Source organism: Natator depressus, chromosome 3 (assembly GCF_965152275.1).
Source record: "Natator depressus isolate rNatDep1 chromosome 3, rNatDep2.hap1, whole genome shotgun sequence".
Taxonomy (NCBI): domain Eukaryota; kingdom Metazoa; phylum Chordata; order Testudines; family Cheloniidae; genus Natator; species Natator depressus.
In genome coordinates this window covers 96,970,692-96,983,316 of record NC_134236.1, presented here as the reverse complement: position 1 = coordinate 96,983,316, position 12,625 = coordinate 96,970,692, and the positions used below count along the sequence as shown (strand labels likewise).

At 43.6% G+C, this 12,625-nt stretch overlaps 1 protein-coding gene and 1 long non-coding RNA gene across 11 annotated transcripts in view; one reads left to right on the top strand and one right to left on the bottom strand.

Moving 5' to 3' along the window:
- TRMT11 (tRNA methyltransferase 11) overlaps positions 1 to 3,389 on the bottom strand; it is a 62,635-nt gene extending 59,246 nt beyond the window's left edge. For all 3 annotated transcript variants that reach the window (XM_074948388.1, XM_074948386.1, XM_074948387.1), the window contains exon 1: positions 3,274 to 3,389. In XM_074948388.1, coding sequence (XP_074804489.1) covers positions 3,274 to 3,384 — 111 coding nt within the window. In that variant the 5' untranslated portion in view covers positions 3,385 to 3,389. The remainder of the gene's footprint in view (positions 1 to 3,273) is intronic.
- Positions 3,390 to 3,511: 122 nt separating this feature from the next.
- On the top strand, positions 3,512 to 12,380 carry LOC141983978 (uncharacterized). Of its 8 annotated transcripts, none has more exons than XR_012638596.1 (4): positions 3,512 to 3,651; positions 6,637 to 6,765; positions 7,923 to 8,028; positions 8,569 to 12,380. It is a non-coding gene; the product is annotated as an uncharacterized LOC141983978 (long non-coding RNA). The 8 variants fall into 8 exon arrangements; XR_012638597.1 differs by lacking the exon at positions 3,512 to 3,651 and adding an exon at positions 3,714 to 3,904 and having other exon boundaries at positions 7,926 to 8,028; XR_012638595.1 differs by lacking the exon at positions 3,512 to 3,651 and adding an exon at positions 3,714 to 3,904.
- Positions 12,381 to 12,625: the final 245 nt, after the last annotated feature.

Below are 12,625 nucleotides of genomic sequence, written 5' to 3'. Positions count from 1 at the left end.
CAAAATGCCAGTTTCTAGAGCTTTCCAGTTGGTAAAGTGCTGGATAACAGCTTTTACTGTATTTGTTTCCAATAGCGTCCACAGCGTGCTAGCTGCTTTCCAAACATAATTCCAAACCTCAAAGTGGCCTTAATCACCTCTGAAAATCCTACCTGGTACAGAAGTTTGAAGAGAAGAGAAGACAAGACACACTGTGCCCTGAAACAGCCAATGAAGATATATTCAGTAGAGCTAAAAAATACACTCATGTATGTTTTTTTGCTCCTCACTCTTTTTATATGCATCTATGGGTGTGTCTACACGGGGCTAAAAGACCCGCGGCATGGCCGCAACTGGCCTGGGTCAGCTGACTTGGGCTTGTGGGGCTAGAAATCACTCTGTAGATGTCCATGCTCAGGCTGGAGCCCAAGCTCTGGGACCTTCCACCTTCCAGCCAGAGTCTGAATTTCTACACAGTGATTTTTTAGCCCCAGAATCTGAGCCCCACAAGCCTGAGTCAGCTGACCCAGGCCAGCAACAGATTTTTTATTCCTGTGGAGATATACCCTATGAGACAGTGGGTTTGCTCTGTTTTTGTTGCTTTGCCTAGTTAGTGTGCCTAAAATTTGACTATATAAATCTTATCCCTTTCCCTGTCAATAATACCACCACCAAATCTACCATTCACTGAGCTCCCCCACCCTCTCTCACACAGTCTCTCAGCCCAAGACTGTAGCAAGGACACATGGCTCTACATGAGGAAAAAAGGAGATCGAGCTACAGTCCTCTATTAAAACAACACAGGAACTAAAGCAAAACCTCAGAAACTCAAACCTGCTAACACAGACAAAAAATTGCAACACTGTAGCAAAAATAGCCAGGAAAAACCTTCTTAAATTATTTGTTTTAAGCTTCCAATTTGAACCCCTCCTTGAGACATAGCCAGGTACACTAGTTAACCCAACATGCACAAGTGGAGATGCCTTCAATCTTTATCAACTACAGAGATATTTGCAATGGCAATAACAACATTACCAAACTGTCCTTTAGCATCCTTAATAAAAATACAGACATTGACAAAAAACAACATAATCCATAATTAAACGAGATTCCTCATGGATTCTAAGAAATGATCTAACCCAGGGGTGGGAAAACTATGGCCTGTGGGCCGGATCTGGCCCCTCAGGGCTTTGAACCCAGCCCACGGGATTACCACCCTTGTGGCTCTCTGAGTAGCGGCTGGCACCACGTCCCTGAGGCCCCTGGGGGAGGGAGGGAGGGAGGGTAGAGAGTTCCGTGCGCTGCCTTTGCCTGAGGGTACCTCCCCCAAAGATCTCACTGGCCAGGCTCTGCTGCGCACCCCGGAGCCGCTCCAGGTAAGCGATGCTGGGCCGGAGCCTGCACCCCAAACACCTCCTGCACCCCAATCCCCTGCCCTGAGCCCCCTGCTGCACCCTGCACCCCAACCCCATGCCACACCCCGCACTCCCTCCTGCACCCCAAACCCCTGCCGAGCCCCCTGCTGCACCTCACAACCCTCCTGCACCCCAACCCCCTGCCCTGAGCCCCCCACACCTCTCCGTGCACCACTGCCCTGAGCTCCCTCCCGCACTGTGCACCCCAACCCCCTTCCCTGAGCCCCTTCCTACATACTGCACCCCCTCACACATCCCACACCCCCTCACACACCCCAACCCTCTGCCCCAGCCTGACATTCATGGCCCTGCATGCAATTTCCCCACTCCGATATGGCCCTCGGGCCAAAAAGTTTGCCCACCCCGATCTAACCAGAACTCTACCTATGGACACTTGTTAACAAACATGTAAAAAAGCAAGTAAGCTTGTTTGTTTCATATATTTGAAAGAACTTTTGACTCAACTGGGCAGCCTGGACTGAAGTGTAAATGCATATAAAAAGCTATCCATATTTCAGTCCCACCAAATGCCTGGGAAAAATGAATATACAAACTGAACTCTTCATTCCAGCAAGGGGAATAAATAAGGGATGTAACCTTAACCCAGACGTTTTCAATAGCTATATCAATGACCTACCAACTCTAATGAAATAATCCTGAAACACAGGACGTCCATTAAACAACTAAGTAGTAATTTTTAAAAAAGCTATCTGGATGTCATACTATCAACTATGCAAAATGGTCCCTAAAGAAACATACACCAGACAGAAACATACTGCAATGCATAGGATATTTGCTGACCAGCATGTGAAAACAAAACTCATAATTTCTGAAGAAGACTCAAAACAAACTAAAGTTTTACTATAAAGACACGGAAATTGAGTATATACTAAATTATACAAACTTGGGCCTCAAATTCCACTTTAGAGAGTTGCAGATTAGCCATAAAAATTTTACAAGAAACTCTGCTGACCTTCTATGCCTGAAAGAAGGCACCAGATAACTAAAACCCACCAAGCAAACACCTGATAAAACTATTCAGCAGGATAATTCAATCCAATTTACTATATTTACTCAGCTTTTGCAACCAGATATGTCTCTGGAGACAAGACCCCAACAGAAATGGTACATCTGTAATTCTGTAAATACTCCATGTTTGTTAGAACGCAAGAACAGTCATACTGGGTCAGACCAATGGTCCATCTAGCCCAGTATCCATCCCCTGTCATCCTGTCCCAGCATCTAGCAGTCAGAGGCTTAGGGACGCTCAGAGCATGGGGATGTTATGTCCCGGACCATCTTGACTAATAGCCATTGCTGGATCTACCCCTCTCCCTGCTGTAGGGTTCACATTTAATGACTGCAGTGCAGAGCTGGGGCGATTCCCTCCGCTAACCCACATACAGAAAAAACAAGCAAGCTTGTGGGGCCATCTCAGCCAATGGGGCTCGGGTGACCAGAGAGCAAGTGGGAAAAATTGGGACGGGGGTGAGGGGGTAATAGGAGCCTGTATAAGAAAAAGACCCGCCCCCAAATCGGGACTGTCCCTATAAAATCGGGACATCTGGTCACCCTAAATGGGGCACACACAAGCCAGCTCGATGCCCGGCTAGGAGGGACGACACAGTCCCCAAAGAGAGTCACGGCAAAACCTCCCTCCCCCGACAGGGAGGAAGCGAGAGAGGAGCCTGCCCCACGAGCGGGGCAGGGGCCGCTGGCAAGAGAGGGAGCGGGCCGGGGGCGGGGGGCTGAGGTTTGCACGCCCCCCTCCGCTCGCACACACCGATGGCGCTGCAGGGCCGAGCTACCCCCCGCTCCTGCCCCGCAGGGGGCACGTGCCCAGCAGGGGCTGCCCCGCCCGCTGCGCCCCGGCTCTCACCGGCAGCCGGAACTCCAGGTTCTCCTGCGCCAGCAGCAGCAGGTAGCGCGGCAACAACCCGCGCGCCATGGCCCCGCCAGAGCCCATCAACCGCTTCGCCCAACCCCGCATGCGCCGCCGGGGGGGGGCGGAGCCAGGGGGGTGCTCGGGTGGGCCGGGCTCGTGCAGGCCGCCGCGCCTCGGGGCGGGGCCGGGCGAGCGGGGCTCCGCGCTGTGGCCCGTTACGGGCTCTTGTCTGCGTCCCTACGGCGGCCAGAGGGGAAGAGCCGGCAGCGCCATAACGGAAATCTGACGGGAACCGGGGGAGCCCGAGCCCCGGCCCGTGACGCGACTTCTTTAAGCCAACGGGGGGGCCAAGGGGCCGCTGGGCGGGGGCAGGTATTAACCCGGGAGCCACCCCCAGCTGAGGCTGCTGGGGCGAGGGGAGGCGCCGTGGAGCGGGTCTGTAACGAGGGGGCCTGTTTGAACCTGAGCGCAGCCCCGTTGCGGGGAAATCCCTGACCGGGGGAGCTCCCAGGGGTGGGGCTGTGAGTCCAGTGCCCCGGGCAGGAGGAGGCCTGTGGAAAAGACTCTCCAGAGAGGCCAGGGGCTGATGTGGGGTCTGACACAGCTCGCTGGCTGGCTGGCTCAGGTGAAATTGGAAACCTCGGGAAGGAAGGGTTTGGGCCTGAAGGGCCAAAGGAGGTGGTAAGGACTCAGTTGAACCCAAGGAAGAGACATGTTACTCGTGCAGGGCCGCACTGTGCCAAGCCCTGGTATGGGACCTTGCCACGCCGTTGCTGCAGGACAGCGTTGGGAAAGGAGCTTCAGAAAAGAGATTTCAAAGTAGCAGCCATGTTAGTCTGTATCCACAAAAAGAAAAGGAGGCCTTGTGGTACCTTAGAGACTAACAAATTTGAGCAGAAGCTTTCGTGAGCTACAGCTCACTTCATCGGATGTGAGACTGTTATTGTATTGTGGTAGCGTCTAGGAGCCCTAGTCACAGACCAGGACCCCAGTGCGCTAGGCACTGGACAAACAGAACAAGAAGATGGGCCATGCCCTAGGGAAGCCTACAGTCTAAGACAAATTACGAAGCTAAGCTGCCTCTTTTATTCCTGGTTGGATGTCCAAGTAGACCCTAAAGATCCAATTGCACTTTTCAAAAAGATACGGGTTATGCCTAGTGCCCTGGCCAACAGCCTTCTCTCCCCATCTCAGGGAAGCAGGTTGTAATGTCCAAAATTATGTTTGAGCTCTTGCTGTTAAGCTCGCCTGTGTAGTTGTTTCACTACCACTATATATTGTTTTGTAAAATACTCTGTAATATATTGAATATGGAAGATGCTTTATACCTATATATTGTTCTCCACTCCAGTTCTGACCTGCCAAGAAAAAAAAGGTCTGGGAATCAATTAGAAGCAAGATCGTTTTGGCCGCTTCTGTGGTCTATAGGTAGTACTCTTGCAGTGCAGGAGACCTGACTTCCATTTCTGGTCCCAATTTCACATCCAGTAAAGTAATGTCTATCTCTCTTAAGCCCTGTGTACTCTAGGGAATTGTTACAAAAACTTCCCACCCATTTACCTAGCTTTCTCATTCTGGCCGCTGTTTTCAGCACTAGGTGGAAGGGACTGTCTTTAAATGCTTTGGGCAGCACTACTCACTTCAATGGTGTGACATACAAATGTTACAAAATAATACTACCTTAGAGGTTGGAAATGCTCTTGAGGGCAAGAGGCTTTCCCCTCTGAGGGGCAGGAGAACCTCATGTTGCTCACCATTGACCACTTGAGCTGACTAAGGAGTGACACAATCTAGATTCTATCTAGAAAGCATCAACTAGTTTCTGAAGGGAGTTGCATCCGTTTTTCCACACCAAAGATGACAGTAGCTGTTGCATAGAGTTGTGAGGGTGGGAAGTGAATGGAGATGGAAAAAATGGAGAGATACTCAGGATTGTGACAGACATGAAGACCCAGTGGACAAAAAAGGCAGACTTTCTTTCTGTATTTTTCTTGAAGATTTGTTCTCCTTTGTTTTGGGTTCCCCCTTCCAACATCTAGGTGTGATTACTGTATTTCCTTGCATCTGATGAAGTGAGCTGTAGCTCACAAAAGCTTATGCTCCAATAAATTTGTTAGTCTCTAAGGTGCCACAAGTACTTCTTTTCTTTTTGTGAATACAGACTAACACGGCTGCGACTCCTGTAATTCCTTACTGGCTGGTGTCTCTATTTTGCTGACTGAAAGCTTATCCAGATTTCACTAAGCCTTTTATTAGCACTAGACCAGCTCAATACTTAACTCATGTTTTCCAGCTTTTTGTTGTTGTCATATGATGGCTTTCCTTGTAGATCTTAAGATCTTGCTCATGACTTATAAGCACTCCATGCATTCTTTATATATTTGTGTTCAGAGGTTGGAAAGAGTTGCTGCTGGCTGATGCATTACACTAGAACTTCTGTGGTTACCTCATTGGTTTCTGCAGAATTTAAACTTTCACTTTAAAAATGTCTAGTCCTTGTAATCTCAAAGAAAATATTCCAAATTTGAACTGAGGCAGTACTATCTGTCTGAGTCTTCAGACAGAACAGCTTTGAGAGATGTCAGCTATCGCCCTTTGTCTTGATATCTTAATGCTGAAACCTAATTTTGACACATTTTTTTTATCAATGTTGTTAACTGTTTCACTGCTAATGATTTCAGCAGAAACATCCAGCTAGTCGGGGTTGTTGACAAAAGTTTGGGATTGCAGGAAGAGATTAGTGGAAGGTCACCACTTTTATTTTTCCAATCTGACCCATTTGAGCCTCTTTAGCCATTTAGTCTCTGTCTTGGCATCTTGTAAGTAGGAGTTATCTGTTCCATTGTTTAAAATTAACCTCTTTGAAGAGATGATTTTCTCTTCACATGCTTTCTCATCTATGGAGTGTGTTGCCTTCTGTTGTCAGGAACTCTGAATACTTCACTGTATTCCAATCATACGGTTTTCTAACCAGGGGTTAAGAGAGTTAACAAACAATCAGTCTTGTTCGGGGAGGGGGCGGGGGGGGGGAGGATTTAAAATTTTAAACACCTCATGTAAATAGCACTGGATAAGCTTTTATATTTCTATTGTATTTTAAAATATGAACCAACTGCATGCACATGTGAACACAGATACACGTGTTGTTAGTATTATCTCATAAAATTTTGTTTTCACATTTTCACTATACTCGCCAAACAAAAGCACAAGCTGAGTCTCTGTAATGAATGTGCTACTCAATTCTGCTTGTGACTGCACATCTAATAGCTATGGTTTATACAGAATGTTTGATCTTGAAAGAATCCAATCAATTTTAGATTGTATATTATATTTTATATATAAACCATTTCCCCACAGTGCTATTGAAAAGTAGCTGTTTTGAGAATGGAATATGACAGCCATATTAGACCAACAACATTGCATAATTGATTTTAGGAGGGGAAATGAAGAACAATCCCTCATTTCAGCCTTTGGGGCGCATTTTAGGTAAGCAATATGTAATTACCCAAATTGGAATTTGACCAGTACACTGGAGTTAACACCCCTTCTCCTGCAGCAGGTGTCATGGGATCTTATAATGATCACGAGTTTGAATGGAGGTGGGAGAAATCCTCAAAACACTTCTGATGAACAATGATTGAACTCATGCTGTTGTTTTTCTGAAATATATTTCATAACCATTGTGTTATGCATAATTCCAAAAACATTTATAGTAAAAATATTTTAGTGAAGTCATTCTTTTTGCACCCAGAAATACTTCATTATGAGCATAAATTGATTATAATTGATATTGAAGTTTACACATTACAATGCACTGGAGCAATTTGGGAATGCCATTCTTACTTATTATTAATGGAGTGTTTCTGTATCGGAGTTCGCTAGAAGCCGCACTGCAGTCCGTTCGTGGACAAATTGCCATGAAATTTTAACTTTTAAGTTATAGGAGAACATACAAAACATCCTCCCATGCATTGTTATCAAACTGATCGGGTTTGTGTTACTGTAATTTAAAAACAGTAATTAATCCATTCACCCCAACCCCATCTGGGGGGAAAACACCTACAGCTTTTCTCTTGTATTATATGGACCTAGTATGTTAATTTTAACAGCCGAAGTGTAAGGCTGGTATAAAGAAAAGACTAATACAAACGGATCCATCTGTATAATTGGTACAACTACACATTATCTTTCTATATATCAAATAATTATAGCTGCACAAGAGCTGGTTCCATGTATCTTATCCTTTTCTTTTAAGTGAAATCTAGGACAGCCCATGTATATCATTTCCCACATGCAACACTTCTGACTGCAGTGCTGCAATGCACATTTTCCTTAGCAGCATCCATGACTTTACTGTACAGCACAAGCATATTAAGGGAGTGCCAAATTTGTTGGGATTCCGTTTCCTTTTCAGCCTGTGTGACCACTGAAACCCCTCTTAATACACTGTGCATCAGTGTATGGCATATCACAGATGAGGGAAGAATGTTTTCTATAAAGAGTAACTAACATCAGCTCTGGGAATCTTCAAAGCATGGTTCGTGTGTCCACCTTAAGTGTATAAGTAGAAGAGAAAATCCCCACCCCTTAGCACTTATTGGTGGGCTGTTGCTTGATGACTGGTTTGTTTTGTTGTCTGTCAGCAGGCAGCTGCATTGAACCGGTCAACAAATATTGGAACAGATTATTTGGGTATGGTCTGTGCTACAAAGGCTGAACGCTTTATAAAAGGTGTAATTGCATGAAAAAGTAAGTAAATATTATACTGCATTTTTATTTCACAAAGGCTATACTGTATTGATCCCAAGCCTGCTGGGATATATGGTATTTCTGTCTGGAAACTGAAGGAAAAGTATGTCCTGTAACAGACTTAAAGTTTTAATATGTTTAATTTATTGACCTACATTATTTCAGTGACTTCAGTTATTTAATTAGGTTTCTTCTATGTTCTTGATTGTTGTTGAGTTAGGAGCAGATATGACATGCCCAGATTTTTACTGTATTCTTTGGCCTAAGCCTCCAGCCCTAACTCAGGCAAAACTCCCATAGAAATCACCAGGACTTTTGCCCGAGTAAGGACCATTATTCTCAGTTCATGCAGTTGTACAATTGAAAGAAGTGAAGGTAGGGGGGCTTTGTGTGCTACATCTGCTACAAGATATGAATGGGTTTATAAGAAGATGAAAAGACCCAGAAACTATTATTTCATTTTTTATTATATTTTATATAAGCACTGAAGGATCTTTAGATAAGAGCTGTATGAATGTAAAGTGCTATTTTCCTCCACAGCTGTGAGTGCATACAGGAAGCTGCTATTCCAGCAGTGTATTGCTTTGACTCCTGCTTGGATGCCACAAAACATTCTTGAGAGATGGAGGAAAACAAAGGGCAGAGTGCTGGAGCCACCAGAACCCAACTCACTGCTGTAGGTGACCTGAGGAGAAGCTGGCAGAGCTGGGCAGAAGATCACATTGATTATCAGAGACAAAATCCATTCAGCAATGATAGCAAGCCTGTGCATCCCCAGAGAGGAGATCCCATCTATGGAAGACCGCCTGAAGGGTCTAAAACAGAGCAAAGAGGGAAAGATGCCCACACACATGTGGGAAAGGAAGTGGAAGAGCTATGCTTGATCATGAGAAATATTGGTGAGAAAGGAGAAGATGGAAATGTAAGAGTGACATTCCGACAACTGTTTGAAACATATGTGACTATTTCCAATAAAGTAGTGGGGATCCTGCTGAGAGCAAGAAAATATGGGCTAGTTCAGTTTGAAGGTGAAATGCTTTGGCAAGGAAAAGATGACAATGTCATCATCACCTTACTTGAATAATACTGATGAATGTTTCCATTTAGGAAAATAAACCATCTAAGTGTCAGCTTGATAAAGGTTTATACAGCACAGGGGTGGAATGGAAAACCAGTGAAGAGGATGAAAAATATTTTCATGGAATCCTAGAAGTTGGAGATAGAAATGATGTAATGGGTCAACTAATCTATCCCTGTGCCCTTTTCCTCCACAGCTTGGACTTGTCTACTTCTAAATGTCTCAAGCGAGAGGGCTTCTCTTACAGCTCTGCATAACTGAAGTTAAAATTACTACCAGTCTGCACTGGGTCTTGTAGCAGTGAGTTTAGAAATAAGCAGAGTAAAATCCATCACAGAATGTGGTATCTTGCTAATGAACCACAGTTAAATGCTTGGAGATGAATTAATAAACTTCAGTTTCATTTAAAAAAAAAAAAAAAAGCTGTACCTATGGTACAACTTTAATTATTTTCACATATTGAAATTGTAATAAAATACATGCAAATTAGCCTTAACTTCACCAGGTACTTGAAAAATTCAAAACCTACCAACTTAATGAAATACTCCTTATTTAAATATTCTGCAAGTCCAGCAAGAGCATTTGGTGATTTCACAAGTTGTGTTCCACTTTATGTATTTTTTGGAAGCCAAATTTTTTTGATGTGGTAGAAAAATGTCTTTGCTATCTTTCCCACTATCCTTTTAAATGTCTCTATGCTTCATTTATTTTAAATTTTTGTGTGTGTGTGTCCTGTTCTCCTTGAACTTACTTCTTTCCCAAGAGGTTTACAGGGCAGTCTCTTCTATGCCCTTTCCAGGAAACCTGGAAGTGCCCTTGTAAAGTGCCAAATTTTGTAAAGGGGATTCTATCTAGCCCACCTCACAAGGAAGGCTGCCACATAACACAGGGCCTTGGAGGGCAGAAAACGTAAACTAGGCTAATGCTCATGGCACTGAATAAAGAGGATGATTCCCTTGAAACAAAATATAGCAATGTTGTGCAACTTTTGGAAGGAAGAGCCCTGGGGGAGAGGAGATGACTGACAGTAGAGTGCCAAATAGACAGCTAATTATGCAACACATAATCATATACCTCATTTGGCAGATGCTTAAAGACAGTGATTTAAACTCTATGCACGTTCAGAATAGGGAGAAAGAATGGTCTTGTGGTTAAAGAATGGGAGCTAATAGATATGGATTCTACTTTTGGTTCTGCTATGGAGTTCCTGGACTTTTTTACACTAGAAAAATTAGAATCTGTAATTCAAATTGATGCATCAATACCACTGGAACCTGTAATATACTCAGGAGCCCTGTTTACACTACACTTTCCATCAATCCATTTTTGACACTGTAGATTCAACTCCTTGTGTGATATTGACCAAGTGTCTTAATGGGTCTGGTGCCTCAGCTTCTCCATCTGTTAAATGAAGACTATTCCCCTGCTTCAGAGGGATGTAGAGGATTAATTGAGTGCTCTGATAGACTCTGAAGGAACTTGATAAGTCCAAACCATTACCATGCTATTAGAGAGTCAAAAAATGTGAAAGCCTGTGAAAAGTTTTAAAGGAAATGAAAATTTGTCAGAAAGCTTTCAAAATGGAAATTTTGAAACAAAACTTCATTTCAGTTTGAGTTGATGCAAAGTTTGGTTTTCAATTTTCATTCCCCCTACCCTCTTCTCTCCTTTTACTACTGGAAGAGGAGAGAGAAAAAGAAAATTGAAAAAATTCAGTTGAAACAATTTCTTGTTTTGATGAAAATCAAACTTCAAACAATACAGAAAGCTTGAACATTTTCATATTTAAACAGCCATTGATCAAAACTTGTGCTTCTCATTAGCTGTAATAGTGCATGTGTATTGTATGAAGATGGACGCATAGTAGAATCAAGTTTTTTAAAATACATTTACAGCTAGCATGCTTAGTTTTAAATGCCATAATCCCATTGATTTCTCATTAAAGTAGTGGATCATTCCTCCTAGGAAGTGTTTTTTAGGTAGGACAAGCCCTGATGGGTGACCCGTGGTACAGATCAGCATTGTTGGGGAAAAGCAAGGAACCACTTAGAAGTGGTACCCCAGTGCTCCAGCCCCATTGGGATAGCACATAGAGGCCGGTTAAGCCCCAATGAAATGAGTCAGGAAAGGCTAGTCTTGTGGAGATAAAGTGCAATTGGCTGGTCCTATCATACGTAGGTTACTAGACAAAACTTAGTGAGAAGGTCACCAGGGATTCTAAGTGCAATAAGATGTTTCCTGTTCACAAGTTATGCACACAAGTCCCTTAAAGACTAGTTGAAATCCTTCTGAGTGATAGCAGTGGATAGCTAAGCATGTAAGAATCACCATACTGGATCAGACCATAGCTCTGAGTTCACTAGCCTGCAGGGGTGTGCGCAAGGGCAGGCAAGCCCCCCCAATCAACTGAGGCACAGAACTCAGAGGCCAGGCCAGGGAGAGTAAGCTCCTGGGCTGGAGATGAAAACTCCTCCAGCCTGGGGGCACAGAAAGGGCCCTGCCAGAAGTGGACACATTTTTATTCCCATACATGCTCCTGCTAGCTTGCTTTCAGCAATGGTTAATACCTTAAAAGACGCTTGAAAGAATGGGGTTGGCCAATTTGTTCTCTAATATACAGCGAGTGAAAAATAAAATCCTTAGGTTGTCAGGAAAGCATTAAGTATAGTGGGTAAAGCATGAGACTGGGATGCAGACCTGGTGTCTAATCCCAGCTCTGATATTCACTAGCTATATGTATGATGCAGACCAAATACTTAATCTTTCTTGCCTTAGGTACCCCAGCATAGCATGGGGTAACTCACCTTTGAAAACACTACATAACTGTACAGAATTCATTATCAGCTAAATTGATTACAACCATCACTGCCACTCATAAGAGAGCATGTGGAATACATTATAGTTTACCAGGAAAATTTTTACAATTTATTTTTATTGGGTTGGGTTCTGTTTTTTGATATTTTAAATTGCCACACATTCAGTAGCAAACCTTGTTTTTGATCATTTAAAATTCCTACTTTCGCTCTGCCAAATCACTTTCTTGTCTTCCTTCAAATCCCTCCTAAAAGATTCACTTTTTCTGGTTTCCCCACAAGTAGTGAATAACTTAACATAAGCTACCAAAAGAAAAAAAAGCAAACATATTCCTTCATTTGTCTTCCAGTTGTGACCTGTCCACTCTGTGGCTATTCAGCTGAGAGTGTAAGTTCTTTGGGACAGGCTTTATCTTGTGAAGCTTTGAGCACAGTGCCAGCAGTTTAATAAAGGTCATCATGCAACAGTTGAACATGTGAGCTGTTTTTCTTATGCAGCACCTTTTGTTAACACCAGTTTAAAATAACGTGGACAAAGTGTTGATCTATAATTAGCATGCTAGGCATACACCTCAAAATAACTTGAAGGATCATTGTCAACAAATTACATTAGTGGAAGTTTTTGTACTTCTGATACTAAACAGCCCTGTCACTGAGATGTGTAAGAAAATATTTTCTTTTTACTTGGTGCTATCAAACGCACGGT